The sequence below is a fragment of the Micromonas pusilla genome (assembly GCF_000151265.4).
Source record: "Micromonas pusilla CCMP1545 genomic scaffold MICPUCscaffold_1, whole genome shotgun sequence".
NCBI lineage: Eukaryota > Viridiplantae > Chlorophyta > Mamiellophyceae > Mamiellales > Mamiellaceae > Micromonas > Micromonas pusilla.
In genome coordinates, this window is record NW_003315882.1 from 971,757 (window position 1) to 994,261 (window position 22,505).

A 22,505-nucleotide genomic window follows, 5' to 3' on the forward strand; every position below is an offset into this window, starting at 1 on the left:
GTTGCTAATACTTAAAAAAGTCCCCGCCCCGTCACTTCGAGAGCCCACCGAGCCCGCTCGCGAGGCTGTAGGCGGGAAAAACTATGTTCGGGAATTTCTTCGCGAGGTTCACGAACTCGTCGAAGGATATCTGCCCGTCTCCGTCCGAGTCGCACTGCTTCATGAGCCACTCCACCTTGCGAGTCAACTGTTTCTCGCTCGCCATGTTCGTCGCCTTGACGATCTTACGCAGCTCGTCCGCGTCGATGCTCCCGCTGCCGTCCAGGTCGAAGACTTGGAACGCGAACTTCACCTTGTCCTCTCTCGCCGCGGTGCCGACGTTTGAAAGACCGACGACGAACTCCTTCAGGTCTATGAGCCCGGTGCGGTCGGAGTCGAACATCGAGAACAGCCGCTCGACGAACGGCGACCGGTCCACGCGAAGGAGGCGGCAGAATTCGTTCACGTCTACCATCCCGGACTTGTCCGCGTCGACTGATAAGAACTGCTTGTACACTTTTTTCAACGCGTCGTTGTCCAGGCCGTGCATCTTTTGGAACGACTCCATGTCCTGTACCGGGTTCCCCGGTGGCGGCGGTTGCATCGAAGACCCATCCATTCCTTTCCCCATCCCTTGCAGCGACACCCCGGGCGGTGGCGGCATCCCTTGAAAAGAGTTTATGAGCTTGAAGAATTCGTCGAAGCTCACTTGCCCGTCCCCGTCCAAGTCCGCCATGAGGATCATCTCGTCCACCTCGTCGTCCGTCGCCTTCTCTCCCATGCTCTGCAAGATGTGAGATATCTCCGCCGCGCCTACGTAACCGTTCTTGTCCAGATCAAACTCCCGGAAAGCCTCCTTTACGTCCTCCGCTGACATCGCCATCCCTCCCGCGGCCCCTCCACCCGCGGTCTGGGGTTGGGCGCCCCCCATCGGCATCGTTCCCACTCCCAAGCCTGGTCCTCCGCCGCCCGCGGGTTGGGCGCCCCCTTTCCCCCCCGCGAACATCTTGCCGAACATCCTCGCGGGTGGTAAGGGACGTCTCGGACGCGCCCCCCCGCTGCGTTTCAAAATGACGCAAGCACTGCACTGGACCGCAAACCTTCGTCGTGATGAAAACGCGATTTTTTTTTTATATTCCACGTTGGCGTATTCCAGGACTCGGGACTCGACGCGTGTTTTCCGTGTATTCCGTGTATTCGCGCACTTCTAACTTACTCCTAAACGCCAAACTAGCTAACTATCGCGCAAGCCGCGCGCTCTCCTCGCTCTCTCTCCCCCTCTCTCGCGAGCTTCGCGCGTCGATTCAAAACTTGAACGTCTTCGTCGACAACGGGTTCCGCGTCTGCGCCGTCTGGCACAGCTTGCGCACGGTGACGTAAGACACCAGCCCGAGCGGGCCGAAGAACATGCACGCGAGAATGCACGGCACGACCAACAGGTGCGGTATCCCCGCACTCGCGGAGTCCATGACGAAGAAGCGCGCGGTCCACAGGTCGAAGACGATGAAGTGCGCCCACTTGTTAGAGTCACCCGCACAAAAAAACAATCAGACACGCACACGCCCGAGTAGTTTGTCAAGTCATAACGCGAGCGATATAAGACGTGGGGAGACCGACGCGGTAGATAAGAGGCGGGACGGTGTAATTTGAGTGATGCAGAGGTAGACCATGATATGTAACGAAAACGAACGAAGATACGGGAAAGTGAGGGGATCCCTACCACCCCGCGAGCACCGCCGTCGCGTCCGAGAACATCCGACCGATCCCGGCGGTCGTGCTGAACGAGGCGATGTCTAGGGAGAATATCGCCTTCGAGAAGAGAACGTACGCGAGGGTGACGTACAACAGCGAGTACGCCACCGCGGTGAAGAGCGTGATCGTCTTCGTGTGCCTCCACCGCGGGAGGAACACGAGGGAGAACCACGCGGGCAACGACCCGAGGTTCACCGCGTGGAGGATCTGGTTGTGCGTGTACGGCAGGAAGGGGATCGGCCCCGCGGCCACGACGGCGCCGCCCTTCGCTTTCGCCGCGGCGAGCGATGCGCCTGTTAGAGGATGCGAGATGGCGAGGGTGAGAACGCGGATCGAACGGCGAGAGCGCTCGCGCGCGGCGGCGGCGGCGGCGTTTTGAAACGCGACGATGAAAAACGATCGACGCGACGCGACGCGACGCACATGGAAACGCGAGCGCCAGCGCGGCGACGGCGACGGCGATGACGATCTTGACGTACATCTGCGAGAGAATAGGATGGTGGCAGGGAAGACGGTGTCAGGACGTCGCGTCGCTCGCGCGCGTACCGGGGTCGTTTCAATCCTTCGAGGCCGTACCAGGAGTTGAAAGGGTGACGCCGGCGGAATATCGAACGCACGAACGAGCACGAGAAGATATTTTTCAGCGACGAGATCGGCGCGCGCACCTGCTTCTTCGCGTCCTCCTCGCCGTCCACGGGCGCGGCGACTTCCAGAGCGGCCGCGCTCGTCCTCGTCGCATCGCCGCGCGCGGCGTGCGCGACGAAAGGGGCGGACGTCCCTCGAAGCGAGCGCTTCGCGACGACCGCGCTCGTCTTTCCGCAAAGTCGAGCCGACGGCGGCGACGCGCCGGCACCGCGCGTCGCGACGACGACGGTCGTCGATCTCGCGGACGCCGCGGTCCCGGCCGTGCGACGCGCGGCGAGCGCGCGTGTCGCGACGGGGACGCCGATGCACGCGATGGCGGACATGTTATCCGGGCTGGCGAGGGCGAGGCCCCAGCTGCCGACTGATGCGCGACGGTTGTGGCTTGGCGTTTCTTCCGCCTTTCGTTTGATGAACGAGCAACCTCCATCTCCATCGGGCAAGCAGAGCCTCCAGATTCTCGTCATCGGCGATCAAGAAAAAAAACCTTTCAACGAAAAAAAATTGCGGTGAAAATTGACCGACTCGGTGGGTCGGTGATCGCGAGCGCGAGCGCATCCAGCGAGGGAAAAAAGTTCTACCGCGCCGCTTATCTGTTCACTCTTCCTGTCCAGCAACCCGACACCACCATGGCGACGACCGCGCGTCTCGCTCACGCGGGCTCGTTCCATCGCGCGAACCCCGCGTCGCATAGCCGCCGATCGACGCGCGATCGCGACATCGCGACGCGCGCGGCGGACGCGGACGCGTCCACGACGGAGAACGCGCGCGGCGCGACCGCGGACGATTCCGGCGCTTCTCGGAGGCGGACGCCTCTGGAGCGCGTCGCGAACGATCCGCTGACCGCGTTCGTCATGGCCCCGCGCGTCGCGCTCGGTGGTGCCACCGAGGCGCTCGATCTCCTGCAGAGCGGCGAGCTCTTCGGCGTCGCGGCGCGGTTCCCCGCGGAGTTGAACACGCTGATGCAAGATCCTCGTCCGCCCCAGGACAAAGCCGCGGAGCTCCTCCGCCGAGCGGAGGAGATTACGGAGATGCTCGAAGAGCGAGGCATCGTCGCGGAAGCCCCCGGACGCGAGCTTTTGAAGCCCATGGTTCCCGTGGAGCTCTTCGACAGGTACTTGGACCCCGAAGTCGTGCGCGCGTCGACGTCGAGCCCGACGGAGACGGAGACGGAGACGGCGGCGGCGGCGGGAACGACGGCGACGACGTACGCGGCGGAGCCCCCGACGGCGGAGACGTTGACCGACACTGCGGCGCCGCCTGCGAAAGACGACGCCGCCGGCGGCGACGCGAACGTCGATTCCATCGAGGACGCGTACGCGTTCATGAGAGACCAGCGGAAAGTGGGTGACGTCGAGGACGAGGACGACCCCGCGGTGTTGGCCGCCGCCGCCGACGTCGCCGCGGCGCTGAAGCGCGAGGCGGGGGCGGGGAAGATGCCGAATGAGAATGTCGCGTCAGAAGAGGTTGGCGAAGCTGCCGTGCCTCCGCCGACGCCGAGTCCTCCTCCTCCGCCGCCGACGCCTACGACGACCGCGCCCTTCGACGTGCCTCAGGAGCTGGACGTGTGGGGCATCGTTAAGTCCGCGGAGGAACTCACCGCGGACATCGTGATGTCTCAGAGTAAGGCGACGGCGACCGCGACGAAGCGGTAGGGCTAGTTAAGCGGTAGTTAGACGCCGTGAGTTATGTAAGAAGATCTCACTGCCACTTCCTTCATCCATCACAAAAAACCAAAAAACCAAAACCAAAACCAAAAAAACCGAGGCCTCGCCCACATCAGCGCTAGCAACACAAAATGCTTTATCCACGAAGCATCGACCTCTGTTCTTCTACTCAAAGAGCAAAAGGAAGTGTTCCCCCGCCGGGATTCGAACCCGGGTCGCCAACGTGAGAGGCTGGCGTGATAACCGAACTACACTACGGGGGATTCGTATGGGATACAAGTTTCACGGCAAATTTCGCCGGAGTAGTCGTTCAGTCGGAACAATGGTAAATTGCCGGATTTCTAAAATTAAGAATTTTAGTAAATGCTGGTTCCGGAAATCGGAAATCGAACACGTTCAATCAGCACGGCCATTCTTCATCGTGGATCCACCGGTCAAAAATGAGTCTTGACCGGTCAGTCGCGTGAGATGAAGGCGCAGAATGACCGCGGTGCTGCATCCGGGTTTTCATGAATAGGGATTTTTTTCTGGACCAGTACTCTCTCATCTCACTCTCTCACGCCTCCTAACTCCACGTGTTCTTCTTCTTCGGAGGATAGAACGAGTCTTTCGCGCCCGCAGCGACGAACTCGACGAAGCTCGGATACACCGGCTCCCAGCCGAGCTTCTCGCGCGTTTGCGGATTCGTCATGCTCTTCCCGAGCGGCCCGTCGCTCACGCTAAACTCCGGCATCGCTCCGTCGTCGTACGCGTCGGGGCACGCCAGACACGCCTCGACCATCTTCTCTCGCGTAACGGGCACGCCGTCCGTGGCGAGGAATATCTCGCCACCCTCCGAGCTGCCCTCGAGCTGCGCGGATAACGCGCGCACGCAAGCGGCCGCGGCGTCTTCGTAGTGCACGAGGTTCACCTGCGGTTTCGTCGAGGGCGAAAAAGGATGCGCGTTCGTTCACTGTTCGTTCAACCGAAGACGCGAACCACCGCGAGACGTTCGTTCCACGAGAGGGCGCGAGTGGGGGTCACGAGGACAAGCACTACGAGGACGCACCAGCGCGTCGGGTCTGGACGCCAACGTCGGGGTCTTCAAAAAGTACATGTGTGCCCCGCGTTGGGAGTGATACAGACCGGACAGGCGCACGACGCACCCGCCGGCGCCCAGAACCGCGGCTTCCGCGTTCAGCAACTTGTCCGCCCTCGGGGACTCACCGATTTGGAACTGCGCCGTGGTCTCGTCGCAGTCCTCGCCGTCTTTACCCGCGTACACCGCGGTGCTGCTCGTGAACACGAATCCACCGGTGCCGTCCCACAGCTTCAGCGCGGCTTCGACCTCGGCGGTGTAGTCGTCGCTTCCGGACGGCGGCGCGCTGAAGACGACGAACGGGAATCGGCGAGACTCCCCCGCGTCCGCTTTCAAACGCGGCGAGATTCCGAGGGCGACCAACCGCTCGTGCGACGCGTCCGTGTTCGTCTGGCCGATCACCGTCGCCGCGGGGAACGTCTGCGCGTGACCGTTCGAGCGGCGCGTGAGCGAGAGGGAGACGAATTCGCTCGCGTTCTGTTGGGAAACAATGGAAAAAAAGCGACGAGGGTCGAGATCGGTCGTCGAGCGCGCGCGTCGAACGCGCGATCGACGAGACGAGGCGAGCGCTCGCACCTTGAGCCATCGTTGGCACACGAGACTGCCGAGAACTCCGGGGCCTACGACGAGGAGATCGCGACAGCAGCTCTCGGATACCGCCGCCATGACGACGGACGAGCGATGGAGAGGACGACGACGACGACGACGAACGTCCGCGCCGCACGTCTTGACTCGCGGCCTCGAGCGCGAGGACAGCCGCTCGGCGAGGACGAGGTTACCGGGAGAACAACGCGCTTCGCAGGGCATCGATGATCCGCGGGCGAGCATGACGCTCGTGGAGTGCGCGGGCGAAGTCTGGCGAAAGTCCCGTGTCAGCTGGCTGGGTGGTGGTGTACTGTAGCCGGCCCGCGACGACTGGACGCGAGATCGAGATCGCGAGCTGATGAGTGCGAGCGCGACCGACCAGGTCCGTCAAGCAGAGAAAACACGTGTTCAGTTCCACCGAGGACCGGCGCGACAGACCACCGCACGCCGCGCGAACGGCAGCGCGCGTGTGTTAGATAAACTCGCGAGAACGAAACACAGTGCCCGCGAGAGATCAAGGCGCGCGACGGCGACGCGCAGCGACCGAGCGATGGCTTTTGGCGACGAGGACGAACGGGAGTAACGAACTCTGATGACCGTCCACGGCGAAGAAGAGGCGGTGGGGGGTTCTGGCGGGGGTTCTGGCGAACACGATAGACACGATAGCGAAGTAGCGGAAGCGACGACTTCACGGAGTCCGATGCCGAAGGGCATCCTGAGCGAAACAAGGCGCGGAGCCGGTAGCGCGGCGAGTCCGTACAAGGAGGTCAAGTGGCCAAACCAACTGCCAGAAGGATTTCCAGTCCGTGAAGAGAATAACACGAACCGCGCGCGTCCGCGGCGCCGCGGCGACGAGTTGAGCGGCGTAAACGTGATCATCCTGCTCATCGCGTGCACGTGGATGTATCGCGTCCTGCGTTTATTAACGAAAACCGCGTTGAGCGGGCTGACGAATCTTAGCTCAGAAGATTTCGTGGACTACGACGACGGGCTCTGACGCGTTCGTTCTTTAGCCGCGGAGAACTGACGCCTTGTATTTTAGCTGCTTTGATAATAGAACAAACGCATAATACGCCGCCTAAGGTCAAATTATTCTATCTCTATGGGTGCTTCGTCGAAATCAGGCCGCGGGGGCTTCTTCTGCAGCTGGCGCACTCGCCTCCGCCTCTGCCTCCGCCTCCTCGGGTTCCTCCTCCTCCGGCGGCGTGTACTCCGCCAGGGCTTTCGCGATTTGCTCCTCGGTGACCGCCCCGTTGTCCAAGAAATAGGTGAGTATCTCCACAGCCGTGGGTTCTGGGGGTGGTTCAGGCGCGGCCGCGGGCTCTTCGTCATCCGCGGGTTCACCCTCCTTCGCCTCTTCGCCCTCCGCGGGCTCGGCAGGTTCCTCGCCCTCCGCGGGTTCCTCACCCTCCTCCGGCGGAGGCATGAGCGCGGCTTTCGCTTCCGCGAGAGATTCCTCCGTGATCAGAGGCGGATCCTGTTCCGAGAACAACTTCAACGTGAGCTCCGCTGCTTCTTCCTTTTCCTTTTCCAGGGCGAGCGCCTTCGCCTCCTCCGCCGCGACCGCCGCCGCGGCGGCCGCCGCGGCTTCCTCGGCTTCCTTCTTCAAGCGCGCCACGCCCGCTTCCCTGGCCGCGATCCCATCCTTGATCGCCTTCGCGATGATGTCGCTGACGCACCGCCTGGAAATTGCCGCGGTGGAACACTCCGCGACGACGGTGTCCGTGAGCCAGGGCATGAACTCGTTCTCGATCTCTCTCTGCACGGGGTCGTAGAAGAACCCAGAGTCGTGCAGGCGGTCGAAGACGCTCCCCAGTAATCCGGAGACGTACCCGCGCGCGAACGTCGCCGCGGCAACCTTCTCTTTCGTGGCTCGCTCTCTCTCGAGACGCTCTCGTTCCTGCGCGATGCGGCGTTCCTTCTCCTCGAACTTCCTCTTCTCCGCCGCCTCCATGCGTTGCGTCGCGACGAGCTCCGCGTTTCTGAGCTGCTCAAAGTGCTCCTGGTGCGCTCGCATCGCCGCGAGCTCCTCCTCCTGCATCACCTCCATGAGACCTTGTTCGAGCGTCTTACCGACGAGCACCTCGAGTATCGGTTCGACTTCAAAGTTAAAGTCGAACAGCTCCCCCGCCTCGATCTGGGTCTCCACGTCCACGCCGATCTTCATCGGGACGAAGAGCGGAGTGGGCGGGCGATCCATGAACGCGTCCGTCTGCGTCATCACCTCAGCCTCGGGCACGGTGTCCATGAGCTCCTCGAGGTACGCGTCCGTCTGGATGTCCATGTGTCTGCGCCCTTCCACGGGTTCGGGCGTTCGCGGGGGTTTCATCCGCGGTCGCGCCGGTCGTCGATTCATCGTCACGCTCTCCTCGGGCGCCGGCGCGGAGACGACGTGCGTGGCGTACGTGCTCCCGCGAACGACGCGTCTGTCGAACATGATGTTCGCGGGGTAGCTCGCTTGCTCCGGTTCAGGAGGTTGGGGGCGAAACTTCGGCTGCGGGAGCGAGAGGCAGAGCGCGGGGATGGTCAGGGACGCGTTCGTCGTTCGACCTAATATGGATGGAAACGGGGGCCCGAACGAGCCGAAGTCCTCGTTCGGCGCCGGGATGCACGGCGGTGGGGGACTTACCCGCTTCAGCGACCCGCTCGCCGCGGGCTCAGCCACCGTGTAGGACTCATCACGCTTCTTCTGCGCGGCGACGGCCGCGCCGCCTTTCCCCATGACGTCCGCGGCGTCGCTTCTCCGGACGATAGGACGACGGAATTGCCGAATTCCTTTCGCGCGGGTGAAATTACAACAGACGCCGCGAACGTGACTCCGGGTTTACGTCCAAACGACGACGATCGACGCGTCCGAGGTCCGATCCGGTCGCTCAGCAAGCGATGACGGTATCGCTCGCGACTCTGACCCGCGCCTTCGGCGAGGCGACTTGTGCACGCGCGTCGCGAGTGCTCGACGTTGACCTCGTCCCGTTCTCGCTCGTTTGGTCGCGGTCGTTTTGGGAACGACCTGAATTTGCGGCCTGCGATGAAAAGGATTTTTCGACTCCATACCTGCGATCAGATTTTACCTTTCAACGGTGTGCTTGAACCTTCAGATGTCGCGGTCGCCTCGCTTTCATCACTCTATCTTGCAGTGTCGCATCGCATCGGACGGGACGACGAAGTCGAAGCGTTACTCTCGTCGTATCGACGCGCACTCTGGTGTCGCACGCGCACGCGCGTCACGTATCGCCGCCGCCACCGCCATCCGACGAGAGAGAATGTCAATCAAGAACTTCGAGGACGAATGCCCGTCCGTGCGCGGGCCTACCAATTTCCTCGACGGCCTTCTCACGCGCGACCGCGTCGCGAGTGCGATGACCCGTCACTTTTTCGAGGGCAGGTCCGACTTGTTCGAGAAGTACTGGGACACGATCAAGGAGCACGAGCTGAGGCACTTCTTCCGTAAGTACTTCGGAAAGACAGTGGAGAAGAAAGATCGTCCGTACGCCTTCGTCGTCTACGGCGCGAGCGGGTACACAGGTTCGCTCATCCTCGAATACATCTACTCGAACGCCGACAAGATCAACCTCGGAACCGACTTGACGTTCGTGCTCGCCGGTCGGACCCCCGAGAAGCTGCAGGCGCGCCTCGACGAGGTCCTCGAGAAATTCCCGGACGTGAAGTACAGACCCGACATCTTCAAGGTGAACATCGACAGCACCGCGCACATTCGCGAGATGATCCTGAAGTGCCGTTGCGTCCTGAACGTCGCCGGTCCGTTCCTGAACACGAAGGCTGATCTCCTGGTCGAGGGATGCATCGAGTACGATTGCGACTACGTGGACGTTAACGGAGAGGTGCCGTTCACGCACAAGCTCATCGGCATGCACGACTGGGCGAAGAAGAAGAACGTCCTGATCGTGCCAAACTCCGCGGGCGCGGGCGGCTTACCCGACGTCGCCGCGTTTTACACCTCCGAAGAGCTCAAGAAGAAGGCGAAGAAGGACGCGGACGTCGAAAAGATGCACTGCTTCATGTTCTCCAACGGCGGCGCGCCGTCGGGTGGAACGCTCGCGACGAGGGCCGCGATGACGGCGTCGATTAAACACGTCGCGAAGATAATGGGAAACCCGTTCGCCTTGGGTGGGGTCGTCGGCGACGGCAAAAGACCGGAAGATCAGGACCGTGAACTGAACTCCGTGCGCTACTTCAAAGAGTTCGAAGGGTGGTCCGGCGCGTTCACGGTGCGACGCCTCCCTCCTTCCCGACCGACCGCTTCTGTTCCCACGCGACGCGACCCCGCGCGTCTGTCTGTCTCTTCATCGCATCCCGCGCCGCGCCGCGCCGCTTCCTCACGACGAACGCAACGCAACGCGCGCTGAACCGACCGATGAGGCGTTCGACTGACCGACGCGTCGACCCCGCGCGTCGCTCCTCGACGACCCCGTCGAACCCAGTACGCGTTCTTCGACACGAGGCTCGTGCGTCGTTCCAACTGGCTGCTGTCAGACCTCGGCGCGGAGCCGATGGGTCGAAAGATGAACTTCAGCGAGCACCTGCTGTTCCCTACCGAGCAAGCCGCGAAGTCCATGGCGTCGTCCAACACGAGCTCGAAGAAAGAGGAGGAGAAGCTCAAGGCGGAGGGAAAGCTCTTCAAGCTCGGTCAAGGCCTCGACGAGGAAACCCGCTCCAAGCTGTTCACGGAGTATCATCTCCACGCGAACGCCGGGGACGGCACGACCATCCGCACGAAGGTCATCGCCGGGGACGGATACGACGAGACCGCGCGACTGTCCGTCGAGATGGTGCTCTTGCTCACGACGAAACGAGACTCGCTTCCGTTCGAAGGCGGCGTCTTGACCCCGTCCGTCGCGGGCGGTCGCCCGTTCTTGGACGCGATTCGATCCTCGGGCATCGCCTTCGAGGTCCTGGACGACGACTACAAGGTCGACTTCGAGAAGGTCAAGGAGCGTCTGGTGTGAGGCGTATCGTGCGCGCGCGCTGGCGTCGCCCGCGACGACGAAGACCGCACGACGCGTTCTGTCGCCTCTCCCTCCCACGACAACTTTAGCCGCTCGCTACCCTGTTACCTGCTAGTGTAGCCTCTGCTCGCGTGGAAAATATCCGTGAAAATCTCTGCGAATTTCGCGCGAAACAAGATCCACGTGGCAGTGCTGTCTTTTTCCTTCTGCGCTTCCCGCACTTCCTTCGGCGCGCGAAGACGGCTTCACACCTCGCGGTCTTCGTAACGCCAGGCATCGAACACGATATCATCTCGAGCGTCGACGACAGCCTGAGGTGCGACGCCGCGCCGCGCACGTCGAGTATTCCGTCTTGTCCATCTCCCGGGGATTTTTAGTTTTTCTGCGACGCTGTCACTTGCTTTTCGCGACGGGATAGAGACCGCCCGGACCCGATACCCGACCGGCGCTTCGCCCTGGCACGCGCAGATAATCGCGCGCTACAAATCAACCCCATCGCATATCGCTCCCGCGTCCGATGCGTCCTATCGTCGCGCGCGCTCGCGTCTCTCGTTCATCTCCGGCTCCGCGCAGCGGAGTTTTTTCCGTCAAGTCTTCGCGCGTTCGTTCGACGTCGTCATGCGTTCCGCCCGCGCGATGGTCGACGTCTTCGCGGGTCTCGCGATGATGATACTCGCCGCGCGTCTTCGCGAGCGCTCACGATGCGCGTCCCCCGCCCTCCCATATGCAGAAAACACCGCCGCGCGCTCGATACGCGCGCATATCGCGACGAGCCCGCGTTCGCGCGCCCCCGCGAGCGCGACCGAGCAGCAGATAGATATCTTCTCGTCCGGCGTGGATATTTTCACGATGTCCGCGCCGACGCTTCAACCGAGGACCGCGTTGCCGCGAGATAGCGCGTCTCCTCAGAAGGAGCGCAGGGTGGAAAAATGGAACACGTCACCGGGCGGGCCGCTGGAGATGCACGCGCAGGCGTCGAGCGGCGAGAACGGCGGGCAAACGTCGAGCGGCGAGCACGCCGCCGGGTCGAGCGGCGACCGCGCCGCCGGGTCGAGCGGCGACCACGCCGCCGGGTCGAGCGGCGACCGCGGCCCGAACGACGACGAGACGAGAGCGGCGGCGGACGGGAACGTCGTCCACGAGCGTGTCGCCGAGGGTAACAGCGACGCGCGCGTGGAAGCGTCGCCGACGAAATCGATCGAGACGACGCCTGCGCAAGAGGCGCTGCGGCAACGTCTGTCCACGAAGCAACTGCAGAAGAAATACGAAGAAGTGTTCGGGGTGCCGACGAAGGTTCACAACAAGGATTGGATACTGAGCAAGATCAGCGACCGCGTCAAAATCGAACTCCCGGACGATCCAGAAGCGACGCAGACGAAAGCGGGGGTGAAAGCTGAGAAGCAGGCTGCCGGCGCCCCTCGAAAATCTTACGGGAAACACGTGGACATCCCCGTGGGACAAGTACGCTGCAGCCGGAACGACGGAAAGAACTGGCGTTGCTCTGAGATGGCGTCGCCGGGTCACAAACACTGCCAGAAACACATGCGGTGGACCGGCAGCGCAAAGGGCGCGTCGAAGTCGCAAGGACGAAATCACCAAGCCATCGGCGCGAAGCGACCGCATTGGATGACCTCGAATGTGTCGCTTCCCTCGGGCGCGGCGCCGTCGGGGATGGCTAAGAATGACCTGCTCGAAGTTGCCGCGTCCGCGCTCGACGAGCTGCACAAAAAAGAGGAAACCGAGGCGCAACAAAACGTGCAAGGCGTCAGTGGCGCGACGAACCCGATGCACATGTTTGGGTTCAACCCGCAGATGTTGCAGCCCTCAAACGTGAACCAGTTCCAAACGTGCTTCCCGATGATGCCGCCGAACGCCATGGTAAACCCGTTCGCCGCGTTGTGGTGGGCCGCGGGGATGGGCGCTCAGCCGCCGGCTCCAACTCCCGTCGCCCGAGACGAGATGCTCGCTCCTCAGGCTGCCCCCACGCCTCCCGCACACTTTCAAATGGGAATGGGTGGGATGGACCCAGCGACGTGCATGGCGATGATGATGATGATGGCGAGTCAGCAGTGAAAAATCAGTAAAGAGGATTTGTAAATATTTCTCTACCGCGCCGCCGGCGTCGCAGACGGACTCCGCGCCCGAATGAGTCCATCACCGGGCACGCCCGCGCGTTCCACACCCCCGGGTACTTTCAACATCAACGAATTCGTGACGACCGCGACTGAACTCAACGCCATCATCGCGCCCGCGGCGGCTGGGTTCAGCGAGATGCCGTATTCAGGGAGGAGAACCCCAGCCGCGACGGGGACGCCAACGAGATTATACGCCAACGCCCATCCGAGGTTTTGACGAATCTTCGACAACGCCGACCGGCCGAGCTCGATGGCGTCCGCTGCCTGCCCGATACCACCGCCCTGCGCGCTCTCGCTCGTTTTCTCGTCGTCGGAAACCCCCATCAAAACCACGCCGGCCGCCTGCGCGGTCGCCTCCATGCCGCCGCTCACGGCCATCCCGACGTCCGCAGCTACCAGAGCGGGGGCGTCGTTGATGCCATCTCCCACCATCGCGACCTTAGCGCCTTCGCTTTTAAGTCGTTTAACGAAATCTTCCTTGTCCGATGGCAGCAACCCGCCCTTCGCGATGATCCCGTCACCCTCGCGTGACCCCAACTCGAGGGCGACCGCGTCCACGGCGGCTTGACGATCACCAGAGAGAATGACAACCTTGAGACCCATATCAGCCCGAAGTCGACGAATGGCCGCGGCGGCGCCCGGACGCACTTTGTCGGCGATCGCGATGCCGGCTACGACGCCTTCGCCTTCGACGCCGACGGCGACGAGACTGCACGCCGCGGCCGCGGGACCGCCCTTCTCCGCGGAGTTCGCGGCCGCAGCCGCGCCAACCGCCGCCGCCGTCCCGGAAGCAGCGCCAACCTGAACGTCCACCCATTCAGGGCTACCCACGAACACGCGGCGACCCTCTACGATCGCGGACGCACCGCGACCTGGCGACGTCTCCGCGTCGACTGCTTTAGGGAGAGGAGACGACGAGCTCGAGCCGTCGCCCGCCGCCGCCGCAGCCACCGCAGCCGCTAACGGGTGTGTCGTGCTCGCCTCCACCGCCGCAGCGAGCCGCATCGCGTCCCCGATGTCCATCACCGCCCCTGACGCGGCCGCGACCCCGGTCACCCGCGGTCGCCCCTCGGTGATCGTTCCCGTCTTATCCAAGGCGACGGTGTCGATCCCCGCGGCGGCTTCGAGGACGTCCCCGCCTCGCAGCAGCAGCCCTAACCTCGCGCCCGCGGACGTCGCCACGAGCACAGCGGTAGGCGTCGCGAGCCCGAGCGCGCAAGGGCACGCCACGACGAGCACGTCCGTGGCGAGTTTCAGCGCGCCGAGGGCGGATCCCGCGCCGCCTGAGGCTTCCAACAGCGCCCCGGGGAAATACGCGTCCCCCGCTAACGTCCAGAAACCAAAAGTCGCCGCGCTCGCGGCCATGACGCCGTACACGAACGGACCCGCGACCGCGTCCGCGAGGCGCTGAACCGGCGCGGCGCGAGCTTGCGCGTCCGCGACCGTGCGCGCGATTCCCGCGGCGACGCTGCCGTCCCCCGCGGTGCTCGCCCTCACCGTGAGCGGACCTTCAAAGACGCCCGTCCCCGCGGAGACGCCGTCGCCCGTCGTCTTCGGCACGAGCAGAGGCTCCCCCGTGAGCGTCGCCTCGTCAACGGCCGCGGCGCCGGAGACGACTTCGCCGTCCACGGGTATCACCTCCCCCGGGAGCACCCGAACGAGATCCCCCGGGCGCAGCGCGAGGCGGTCGACGACCACGGTCATCGGATCGCCGTCCGCGTCCTCGTCGAGCTTGTCCGCGATCACGAGCTTCGCGTCCAAGGGAAACAGCGTCGAGAGCGATCGCAAATCGGACGCCGCTCGAGCGCGCGCGCGCGCTTCGAGCGCCCTGCCGAGCAGGATGAACGCCAGCAACAGCACGGGTTCTTCGAAGAAATCGTTACTGATCGGTATCCCGTAGTCCCCGACGACGGGCGGAGCGAACGCGCCCGCGATCGATAAACCGAACGCCGCGCACGCGCCGACGCCGACGAGAGAGTTCATGTTCGGCGCGCCGTTCGCGAGCGCTCTGAACCCTTCGCGGAGGATCCCCGCGCCCGGCCCCGCGAGCGCGAGAACCGCGATCGCGCCCCCGACCCACGGTTCCCCGAGCGCGGTGAGCACGGAGCCGTGCGCGTACTCGTGCAGACCGAGGTGATGGAGGTGGTGCGTCGTGTGCGTCGCGAGGCATAGGCCGGTGAGTCCCCACGCTTTGTACAGATCCCACTTCGTGCGTTCGGTCTCTTCCGCTCTTCGCGCTTCCGCCTCGATCGCGGCTTCCTCCGCGGCTCGTCCCACGGGGCGCACGGATAAAACGAATCCTTTGCTCGCGACCGCGTCCGTGGCTTCTTTCGTCGCGGCCGCGCCGGCGCCCGAGGCGAACTCGACCGCGGCCGTCTCCGTGACGAGATTGACCGCGGCGCGGACGACTCCAGGAGACGCGGTGAGGACTTTTTGCACCGCGGCCGAGCACCCGCCACAGCGCATTCCTTCGACGGAAAACAGCACCGTCGTCGTCGGCGCGTCGTCGTCGTCCGTCTCTGACGCCGCGGACGCGGACGAAGGCGCGGCTGTGATCTCTCTCTCCGTCGTCAGTCCCGCGCGCGCGCGCGTGAACCGCGATCGCGACGATCGCCCGCCGCGGACGTGCCCCCACGGCGTGTGACGTCCGCCGTCGGCTATCCGCGACCGCGTCAGCACCGCCGCGATTCTAGATCTCGGCGACGACGCCCTCGCCGCCCTCGTCGAGGTCGTCGAGGTCGACGATCGCGTCGCGAATTCGCGGAGACGCACGCCGCAGCCTCGCATGACGGCGCTCGCCGTCATCGCGCGGCAGCAGCCGGCCATCGCCGTCGCGGAGTCTGACTCGATCTATCCGATCCGGTGTCGAGTTGGCAATTCGCGACGCGACACACAGCACTTGCTCGAAATTTTTCTGACGAGCTGAGTGCCAAAAAGTCACTGGCGGAGACAACGGCGACGCGCGGGGCTTGAAAAAAATAATGGAATTCCGACTTCTACGCTATGAAACCCTCCCCGAACCGCGGTCAAATGGCCCCGATCCCGCACGCGTTTCTCAAGGACTCCCACACCGCGAACTGCACGACGGCGTACGGCCCAAAGCGCGCCCACTGCATGCCGAACCCGCGGAAGAACCCAACCGGACCTTGCCTCCGCAATATTTCCGCCGCGGCGTTGACCATCCCCCCACCCCCGCCGACGTTCCCGCTCATGATCAGCGTCTGCATGTTCGTCGCGGGCGACGTCGTGACCGTGATCGCGAGCCCGGTCGCGACGGACGCGGTGAACACCAACCCGGGACCTTCCGTCCACCCGGCGCGTCGAAGCTCGGTTTTGATCACGTCGTACGTCGCCATCTTCGTCGCCCCGAGCACCGCGGCGCGCGTCACCGTCGTCCCGAGGCCTCGATACAGTCCCTTCACGCCGTCGCGCGCGATGACCTCTGTCGCGACCTGATACATCGTCGGCGGCGGGAACTGTTTCGAGGACGCCATCTGAATCATGAGCAGATCTGTCGGGGACGCGATCGCCGCCGCGCCCGCGCCGGCGACGAGCCCGGCGGTCACCTTCTTCCACACCGGCAGCTCTTTCGTGCCTCCGCTGCTGTCGAGCGCGACCTTGAGCGGCTCGTACAGACCGAATCGCAGGCTGCTGTACGTCGCCTCTCGTAACGCCGCGGCGGAGAAGCCGCGGTACAGTCCGCGGATGCCCTCGCTCCTCCATATCGACCCGGTCTGCGCGAGCATGCCCAGCGGCTGCTCCCCGCGCATGCCCGCGAGCTGCTGCTGCACCATCGCGGTCCGCGTCCAGTGCACGGTGCCCTGAGCGGCGACGCAGCTCGCGCCGACGAGGCCGAAGTTCACTCCCATCTCCAACGGCGTGAGTCCGCCGGATTGCTTCACGTGGTACCACGGACTGATCGGCTTCGTCGACGGGATCGTCGTCGGCATCGCGCCGCTCGTGACGACGATTTCCTTGTGAACGGCCAGCCCGGGGAGCGACCTCGCCTGCTCGCTCATGTTCCCGGCGTCGTGCGCGCGCCGCCGCTCCTGCTGACGCGTGGACGTCGGCGCCGCGAGAACTTTCGGCTGTTCAGTTCAAACGAACGAGAGCCCCAAAAACCGAATCACGTTCATCGGATGCTGTTCACCCACCCTCGGTTTCAACATTTGATCGAGTTACCTTTCACCTGACCGATGAGCCGGAAACGCCGCGAACAGAACGCGCAGCCAGGCGCAGCAGCCGCGCTCCCGCTCCCCGACCAGATTACCGCCAGTCTCTCCGTCGCGGACACGCCGCGCGGTCGACAGCCGGTGCCATCATGAACGGAGAAAACCCAGAGGCGGTCATGCACCAGGTCCAAGCGGAGCTGGCGAACGCGTACGCGCAGGTGCGTCTCGACACCGCGACGAACGACGACGCGCGAGTCGCGCGAATGCGCCAGATCACCTACCGACGATCGCCGTCTCTTTCCCACGCGGCTCGTCGATCTCTCGTCGCTGACGCGATTCCCCTCCTCGCCCTCGCGATCCGCAGGAGTTCTTCACGACGGTGCGGGAGAAGTGTTTCGCGAAGTGCATCACGAAGCCGGGTAGCAGCCTGAGCAGCGGCGAGTCCACGTGCGTGTCGCGCTGCACGGATCGCTACGTCGACGCGACGAGGATGATCTCAGCCGTCGTGCTTCAAGCGTACAGCGGCGGGAACAGCGGGATGCAATAGGATCTAAGATCGTATTCAACTCTAAAGCGCCCTCAGGGTGATCTTCCGTCGTCCGCGTCATGCGCCGAGGTAAAGCTTCTGCCTTCGTTCGACGACAGTTCGGCAACACGGACACCTGCGAATCCTCCGCGCACACTTCCTGCACAGACACGCGTGCCCGCACGGTATCAACACCGTCTGCACTCGAGCGGACATGCACACGGTGCACTCCATCGCGTCCTGCGATCGAGGATCCGCGCCGCCGTGCGCGTCGATCGCGGCGCCCTTGCGCTCGTCGCCGGCGCCCGAGGGTTTGGTCGCGTCCGATTCGGTCGCGGGTTCGCTCGCGTCCCCCTCCTCCACGGCGCCGTCCCCGCCGTCTCCCGCGCCGCCGCCGTCTCCGTCGTCGTCGTCGTCTCCGTCGTCGTCGTCGTCTCCGTCGTCGTCGTCGTCGTCGCCGCCGCCGTCCCTCTCGCTCTCGTCCGACGTCGAGAGGTCGTCCGCTTCAAAGTCGAACTCGTTTCCGTCGCGTTCTTCGCCGCTTTCGCCTTGGATCAGGAGCTCCTCGAGCGCTGTCGGTCGGCGATCGCGCGCGAGACCGAGGCAACGCACGAAACGACCAGTCCCGACCAGACACCCGAAGACCAACGCGCAAGCGACGAGAGCGGCGTTGACCATCGTCGCGCGCAACGCGCGAGCGTCTCCGTCGACGTCGCCGCAGTCGACGCCCCCCCATCCGTCTCGACAAACGCAGTGTCCGTCCGCGGTGCAGTCGCCGTTCCCGCGGCAAAAGTCGAGCGCGGAGCAGTCGTCCATCGAAGGTTTCGCGTTCGGCGAGATGCACGCCTTGCAGCACCTCACCGGGCTGACCGGGACGTCGACGGGTTCCCCGGACGGACTCGCCGCCGCGAGAGAGTTCTCGAACGCGAAAATTAAACCGCCGGAAGCGGCGGCGGAATCCGGGGTGTTCGCCGCGCCGCATCCCACGGCGTACGCCGCGGAGTTCCGCGTGCACTGACAGCGCTCGACGGGAAGCTCCGCGCCGTTCGCGAGCAACACGCGCGGCGAGCAGCACTGCCCGAGGTCGAACGGGTAGTAGTACTGACTCGGGCTCTGCGGGTTCGCGCGGACGTCGTGGAGAAAGCCCTGTAGGAACGAGTCCGCGGGGCAGGATAGGCCTTTTATGGACGAATCCGACGACTTCCCCGCGCGTTTCGACGCCTGGCAGTTCGACGCGATGACCGACTCGAACGCGCTGACGTTGCCCACGCCCGGGAGACTCGTCGTCCCCGGCGCGAGGCACGGGCGACAGCAGATCGCTCGGCTCAGCGGTATGAAACTCCCGTGAGTCTGCGCGTACTGCCCCGGGGTCTCGAACCCGGCGACGAAGAACCCATCTCGCTTGCACGCTAACCCGTCTTGGGGCTCGTTTAAGTTCCTGCGGGCGAGAGCAGAGCGAGGGAGAGGGAAGAGCGTGAGGAGGAGACGAGAAGACGAGACGGGCGCTGGTTTCTTCGTTCGTCGAGGGACACGGCGCTCTGTCGCGCACCCTCCGTACTCCTCGAACGCGCAGTCGCACAAGCTCAGGACGGTATCCGTCGGGGCGGGGGCGGCAACCGGCACCGGTCGCGAGGCGGCGACCTCTCGCACGAGGAGGGTCGCCACCAAAGCCGCCAGCAAAGCGCGCGTCATGCGAAGTGACGTTGGATGCGTGCTGACTAAGATTTCATTGAACTGGAAGTTCGTCGTCGTCCGAAGTCATAGGGCTACGTCTCGAGATTCGTCGGCGGCGCGCCGGGTCACACCTTCGCACGCGGCGGCGGGTCCCGCGAAGCGAGCGTGTCGCGACGATGGGATTCAAGAAGAATGGCAAGAAGAAGACGCACAAGCCGACGAAGGGCAAGGCCCCCGGCGGGAGGGTGTACGAGGTCGCTCAGCTGATTTTGCAGGCTCCACCCGGCGGCGTGGCTGCCGTGATAAAAGCCGCGCTGAACGACGCGGAAGCGCCCATCAGGCGCGACCCGAGGGCGTTCACGATGTTCTCCACGCGCTGCAGAAAGAAAGGGGAGTGGTCCAAGTGCGTGGAGATATTCGACGCCATGCGCGAGCAGGGCGTGGAGGTGAACACGATCGTGGTGAACGCGACGGCGAGCGCGTGCGTGAAATGGGGCAAGTGGGAACGAGCGCTGGAACTCTTCGACTCCATGCCAGCCGACGGCCACGAGAGAACGACGATCACGTATAACGTCGCCATGGGCGCGTGCATGCGAGGCGGGCTCTGGTCGCGAGCGCTTGAGCTCTTCGACGAGATGCCGCGCGTCGGCGTGCCGCGCGACCACGTCAGCGTGAACACCGCGATGGCGGCGGCGGAGGCGGGGGGGCGGCGGGACAGGATGGAGGCGCTCGCGGGAGGCGCGGGGCGGGACGCGGCGAGCGCGGGCGGCGAAGACGTCCCGAGGGCGGCGGGGGGTGCGAGCGGCGGCGAGGAGGAGGAGGAGGAGGACGAGGACGAGGAGGAGGAGGAGGAGGAGGAGGAGGGGGACGCGAGCGCGTCGGAGGGCCGCGAGCGCGTCGCTCCCCCCGTCGCCGAAGACGGGGACGAGAGCGAGAGCGATGACGGGGAGGAGGACGACGCCGTGGAGGATTCAGAGGTTCGAGAGAGGCGGCTCAAAGCTGAACGTCGGGACGCGAGGCGGCAGAAGTTCGAGGAGAAGCGCCGCGCTCGCAAGGCGGCGAAGACGGCGAGGCCGTGGGTCGTCGGCGACGGCGCCGGGTCCGACGCGGCGGCAACGGCGGGGAAGAAGAAGCGACCGGCGGCGACCGGCGCGACCGGGGAGACCACGAAGAAGCGCAAGGAGTGGAGCGCGAACCCGATGAAGTGGATAGACGAAGACGAGGGAAAGAGAGCGTCGGACGACGACGGGGACGACGACGACGACGACGACGACTCGGACGGGCTGCCGCCGATAACCGGACCGTCGCTCTTGCTCGCTGACGACGAAGAAGCGAAGCCTCTGCTGAACGCCAAGGACGACCGGGACGATTTCTGGGCGGCAGGGTTCCGTTGAGGTTAGAGAATGCACACATCGCGATCGATTAGGTCTAGAGGAGCGATCACTTCTTCGACGCTTTCGCTCCCTTCCCCTCCTTGTTCTCCCCCTCCGTCGCGTCCTCCGCGTTCGCGCTCGCGCTCGCGTCGTCGTTCGGACCGATCGTCTCGGTGATGAAATTGTGGTTCGTGTACACGCACGCGTCCGCGGCTATGTTCATGGACTTGGTCGCTATTTTCAACGCGTCCATGCCGTCGATGTCCATGAGCGCCCTCGCCGCGGCCGTCGCGAACGAACCGCCGGATCCTATTCCGACGACGCCGTCGTGAGGTTCGATGACGTCGCCGCCGCCGGTGATCTGAAACGTGTGATCCTTGTCCGCGACGATCATCGTCGCCTCGAGCCGCCTCAAGTATTTGTCGTTGCGCCACGCCTTCGCGAGCTCTACCGCCGCGCGCGTGAGCTGCCCGGGGTGCTCCTCCAGCTTCATCTCGAGTCGCTCGAAGAGCGTGAACGCGTCCGCGGTCGCCCCCGCGAATCCTCCGACGACCCCGCCGGATAACCGACGGACTTTCTTCACGTTCGGCTTGATCACCTGACTGCCTAAGGTCACTTGACCGTCCGCCATGACGACGACCTGGGGGAGGGGAAGACCGCGTCAGAAGCCGAGTCGCACGCGCGACTGCGTGGGCTCGTGTGGATTGTTGAGGGGGCGATCCGGCTGACGCGCGCGGACTCTCACCTCGTCGCCTTTACGGACGCATAACACCGTCGTCGCGTGCGCGGAAGACGCCGAGAACGTCCTGGCGGTCCACGGCGTCCCGACCGCGGCCGCGACTTGTTTCGCGCAACGGCGCAACATGTCACCCGCGCTCGTGGAAGTGCGTCGACGTCGACCGCGACAGAACATTTGTTCTTCGTCGACGCGACGCGCCGTCGCGCGAAAACACACCACGAGTGAAATGTAAAAGGGTCGTGGTGGTGCGCGACAGCGGAACGACAACGCGCGAGGGAGCGAACACGACGCGGGTGTCAACACGCACGTGCTCATAATTACAACGCACACGCGCCACGCGCACCGGGGCAGCGAGCGACGACAGGACGCCGTCGCGCTCGAAGCCGCGCCTCCCCGGACGCGGCGCAAAACTACCGCGGTCGTAGTCAGCCACCGCCGTTCACGCCGTCGCGCCGTCCGCTCACTTCTTCATGACGAGCTTGTTCACGTCGAAGGGGACGATGGGGACGCCGAACAGCTCCGGCCCGGCGGAGACCTTGACGAGCTCGATCTCGAAAGTCAGGTCCTGCCCGGCGAGCGGGTGGTTGTTGTCGAGCACGATTCCGTCCTCCTCTATCGCGACGCAAACGGCCATCGCGCCTCCGGGTAACTGCACCGTCTGACCCACTTGCACCTGCGCCTTCAACGTCTCCAACTCTTCCGGGGACGCGGGAAGCTTTTGTATCTTGTTCGGATCCGCCGCCTCGCCGAACGCGTCCGCGGCGGCGATGTCAAATTTGCGCTTCTCCCCCTCCTTCATCTCTTTTATCCCCTCCTCGAGCACGGGGAAGAGGTTCCCTTGCCCGAGCGGGATCGTCGCGGGCGCGTTTCTCTTCCGCGTGTCATCCCCGACGGAGCCATCACCTATCGTCATCACGTAGTGAATGGTCACGAGCTGGCCGTCCTGCAGCTTCGCGCTCGTCGCGATCGGCGATCGGCCGAGGCGGCGCCCGATCCGGGGCTTCGACGACGCGAGCGAACTCCGCGAGCGCGACGAGACCGAGGCCGCGGTCGGTGTAGCAAATGCACCGATGGCGTTATGAAGAGCGCTCATGTTCGGCTCGGCGTGTTCTCGAAGCGATACGAGCGCGGCGGACGAGTGACGATCGCTGAAGACGAGCACGTGCTTACATTATCTCTCACACGTTAACACGTGTGCGACGATGCGATGACGACG

The 22,505-nt window shown here is 64.3% G+C and overlaps 15 protein-coding genes across 15 annotated transcripts; 5 read left to right on the forward strand and 10 right to left on the reverse strand.

Moving 5' to 3' along the window:
• Positions 1–94: 94 nt before the first annotated feature.
• MICPUCDRAFT_11510 (uncharacterized protein) lies at positions 95–847 on the reverse strand (the record flags this gene model as incomplete). Its single annotated transcript, XM_003055480.1, has 2 exons — positions 95–298; positions 626–847. Coding segments are annotated over 2 exons (426 nt in total), but the record flags the coding sequence as incomplete, so codon positions are not given.
• Positions 848–1,177: 330 nt separating this feature from the next.
• Positions 1,178–2,840, reverse strand: MICPUCDRAFT_61405 (uncharacterized protein; the record flags this gene model as incomplete). Its single annotated transcript, XM_003055481.1, has 4 exons — positions 1,178–1,494; positions 1,700–2,024; positions 2,155–2,212; positions 2,397–2,840. 4 exons carry the CDS (start codon positions 2,838–2,840, stop codon positions 1,284–1,286), a joined length of 1,038 nt encoding a protein of 345 aa, XP_003055527.1. The 3' UTR covers positions 1,178–1,283.
• Positions 2,841–3,002: 162 nt separating this feature from the next.
• Positions 3,003–4,028, forward strand: MICPUCDRAFT_50273 (uncharacterized protein; the record flags this gene model as incomplete). Its single annotated transcript, XM_003054944.1, has 1 exon — positions 3,003–4,028. One exon carries the CDS (start codon positions 3,003–3,005, stop codon positions 4,026–4,028), a length of 1,026 nt encoding a protein of 341 aa, XP_003054990.1.
• A 577-nt stretch (positions 4,029–4,605) lies between these two features.
• MICPUCDRAFT_12706 (uncharacterized protein) lies at positions 4,606–5,784 on the reverse strand (the record flags this gene model as incomplete). Its single annotated transcript, XM_003055482.1, has 3 exons — positions 4,606–4,950; positions 5,089–5,538; positions 5,695–5,784. 3 exons carry the CDS (start codon positions 5,782–5,784, stop codon positions 4,606–4,608), a joined length of 885 nt encoding a protein of 294 aa, XP_003055528.1.
• A 327-nt stretch (positions 5,785–6,111) lies between these two features.
• Positions 6,112–6,779, reverse strand: MICPUCDRAFT_61408 (uncharacterized protein; the record flags this gene model as incomplete). The annotated part of the gene is made up of 1 exon (XM_003055483.1): positions 6,112–6,779. Exon 1 carries the CDS (start codon positions 6,589–6,591, stop codon positions 6,112–6,114), a length of 480 nt encoding a protein of 159 aa, XP_003055529.1. The 5' UTR covers positions 6,592–6,779.
• A 44-nt stretch (positions 6,780–6,823) lies between these two features.
• RSP1 (flagellar radial spoke protein) lies at positions 6,824–8,425 on the reverse strand (the record flags this gene model as incomplete). The annotated part of the gene is made up of 1 exon (XM_003055484.1): positions 6,824–8,425. One exon carries the CDS (start codon positions 8,423–8,425, stop codon positions 6,824–6,826), a length of 1,602 nt encoding a protein of 533 aa, XP_003055530.1.
• A 637-nt stretch (positions 8,426–9,062) lies between these two features.
• Positions 9,063–10,670, forward strand: MICPUCDRAFT_37936 (uncharacterized protein; the record flags this gene model as incomplete). Its single annotated transcript, XM_003054945.1, has 2 exons — positions 9,063–9,932; positions 10,146–10,670. The coding sequence occupies 2 exons, from the start codon at positions 9,063–9,065 to the stop codon at positions 10,668–10,670; spliced, it is 1,395 nt and encodes a 464-aa protein (XP_003054991.1).
• Positions 10,671–11,288: 618 nt separating this feature from the next.
• On the forward strand, positions 11,289–12,743 carry MICPUCDRAFT_61411 (grf-like transcription factor; the record flags this gene model as incomplete). Its single annotated transcript, XM_003054946.1, has 1 exon — positions 11,289–12,743. One exon carries the CDS (start codon positions 11,289–11,291, stop codon positions 12,741–12,743), a length of 1,455 nt encoding a protein of 484 aa, XP_003054992.1.
• A 97-nt stretch (positions 12,744–12,840) lies between these two features.
• MICPUCDRAFT_61412 (p-type ATPase superfamily) lies at positions 12,841–15,631 on the reverse strand (the record flags this gene model as incomplete). The annotated part of the gene is made up of 1 exon (XM_003055485.1): positions 12,841–15,631. A coding segment is annotated over one exon (2,791 nt), but the record flags the coding sequence as incomplete, so codon positions are not given.
• Positions 15,632–15,776: 145 nt separating this feature from the next.
• On the reverse strand, positions 15,777–16,771 carry MICPUCDRAFT_49395 (mitochondrial carrier family). The gene has a single exon (XM_003055486.1). The coding sequence runs from the start codon at positions 16,753–16,755 to the stop codon at positions 15,832–15,834; it is 924 nt and encodes a 307-aa protein (XP_003055532.1). The 5' UTR covers positions 16,756–16,771; the 3' UTR covers positions 15,777–15,831.
• Positions 16,772–17,126: 355 nt separating this feature from the next.
• On the forward strand, positions 17,127–17,524 carry MICPUCDRAFT_50282 (uncharacterized protein; the record flags this gene model as incomplete). Its single annotated transcript, XM_003054947.1, has 2 exons — positions 17,127–17,195; positions 17,342–17,524. 2 exons carry the CDS (start codon positions 17,127–17,129, stop codon positions 17,522–17,524), a joined length of 252 nt encoding a protein of 83 aa, XP_003054993.1.
• On the reverse strand, positions 17,517–19,195 carry MICPUCDRAFT_46257 (uncharacterized protein; the record flags this gene model as incomplete). The annotated part of the gene is made up of 2 exons (XM_003055487.1): positions 17,517–18,941; positions 19,053–19,195. The coding sequence occupies 2 exons, from the start codon at positions 19,193–19,195 to the stop codon at positions 17,582–17,584; spliced, it is 1,503 nt and encodes a 500-aa protein (XP_003055533.1). The 3' UTR covers positions 17,517–17,581.
• Positions 19,196–19,521: 326 nt separating this feature from the next.
• On the forward strand, positions 19,522–19,866 carry MICPUCDRAFT_8438 (uncharacterized protein; the record flags this gene model as incomplete). Its single annotated transcript, XM_003054948.1, has 1 exon — positions 19,522–19,866. A coding segment is annotated over one exon (345 nt), but the record flags the coding sequence as incomplete, so codon positions are not given.
• A 751-nt stretch (positions 19,867–20,617) lies between these two features.
• Positions 20,618–21,415, reverse strand: MICPUCDRAFT_30893 (uncharacterized protein; the record flags this gene model as incomplete). Its single annotated transcript, XM_003055488.1, has 2 exons — positions 20,618–21,190; positions 21,296–21,415. 2 exons carry the CDS (start codon positions 21,413–21,415, stop codon positions 20,618–20,620), a joined length of 693 nt encoding a protein of 230 aa, XP_003055534.1.
• A 279-nt stretch (positions 21,416–21,694) lies between these two features.
• On the reverse strand, positions 21,695–22,420 carry MICPUCDRAFT_61418 (uncharacterized protein). The gene has a single exon (XM_003055489.1). The coding sequence runs from the start codon at positions 22,380–22,382 to the stop codon at positions 21,750–21,752; it is 633 nt and encodes a 210-aa protein (XP_003055535.1). The 5' UTR covers positions 22,383–22,420; the 3' UTR covers positions 21,695–21,749.
• Positions 22,421–22,505: the final 85 nt, after the last annotated feature.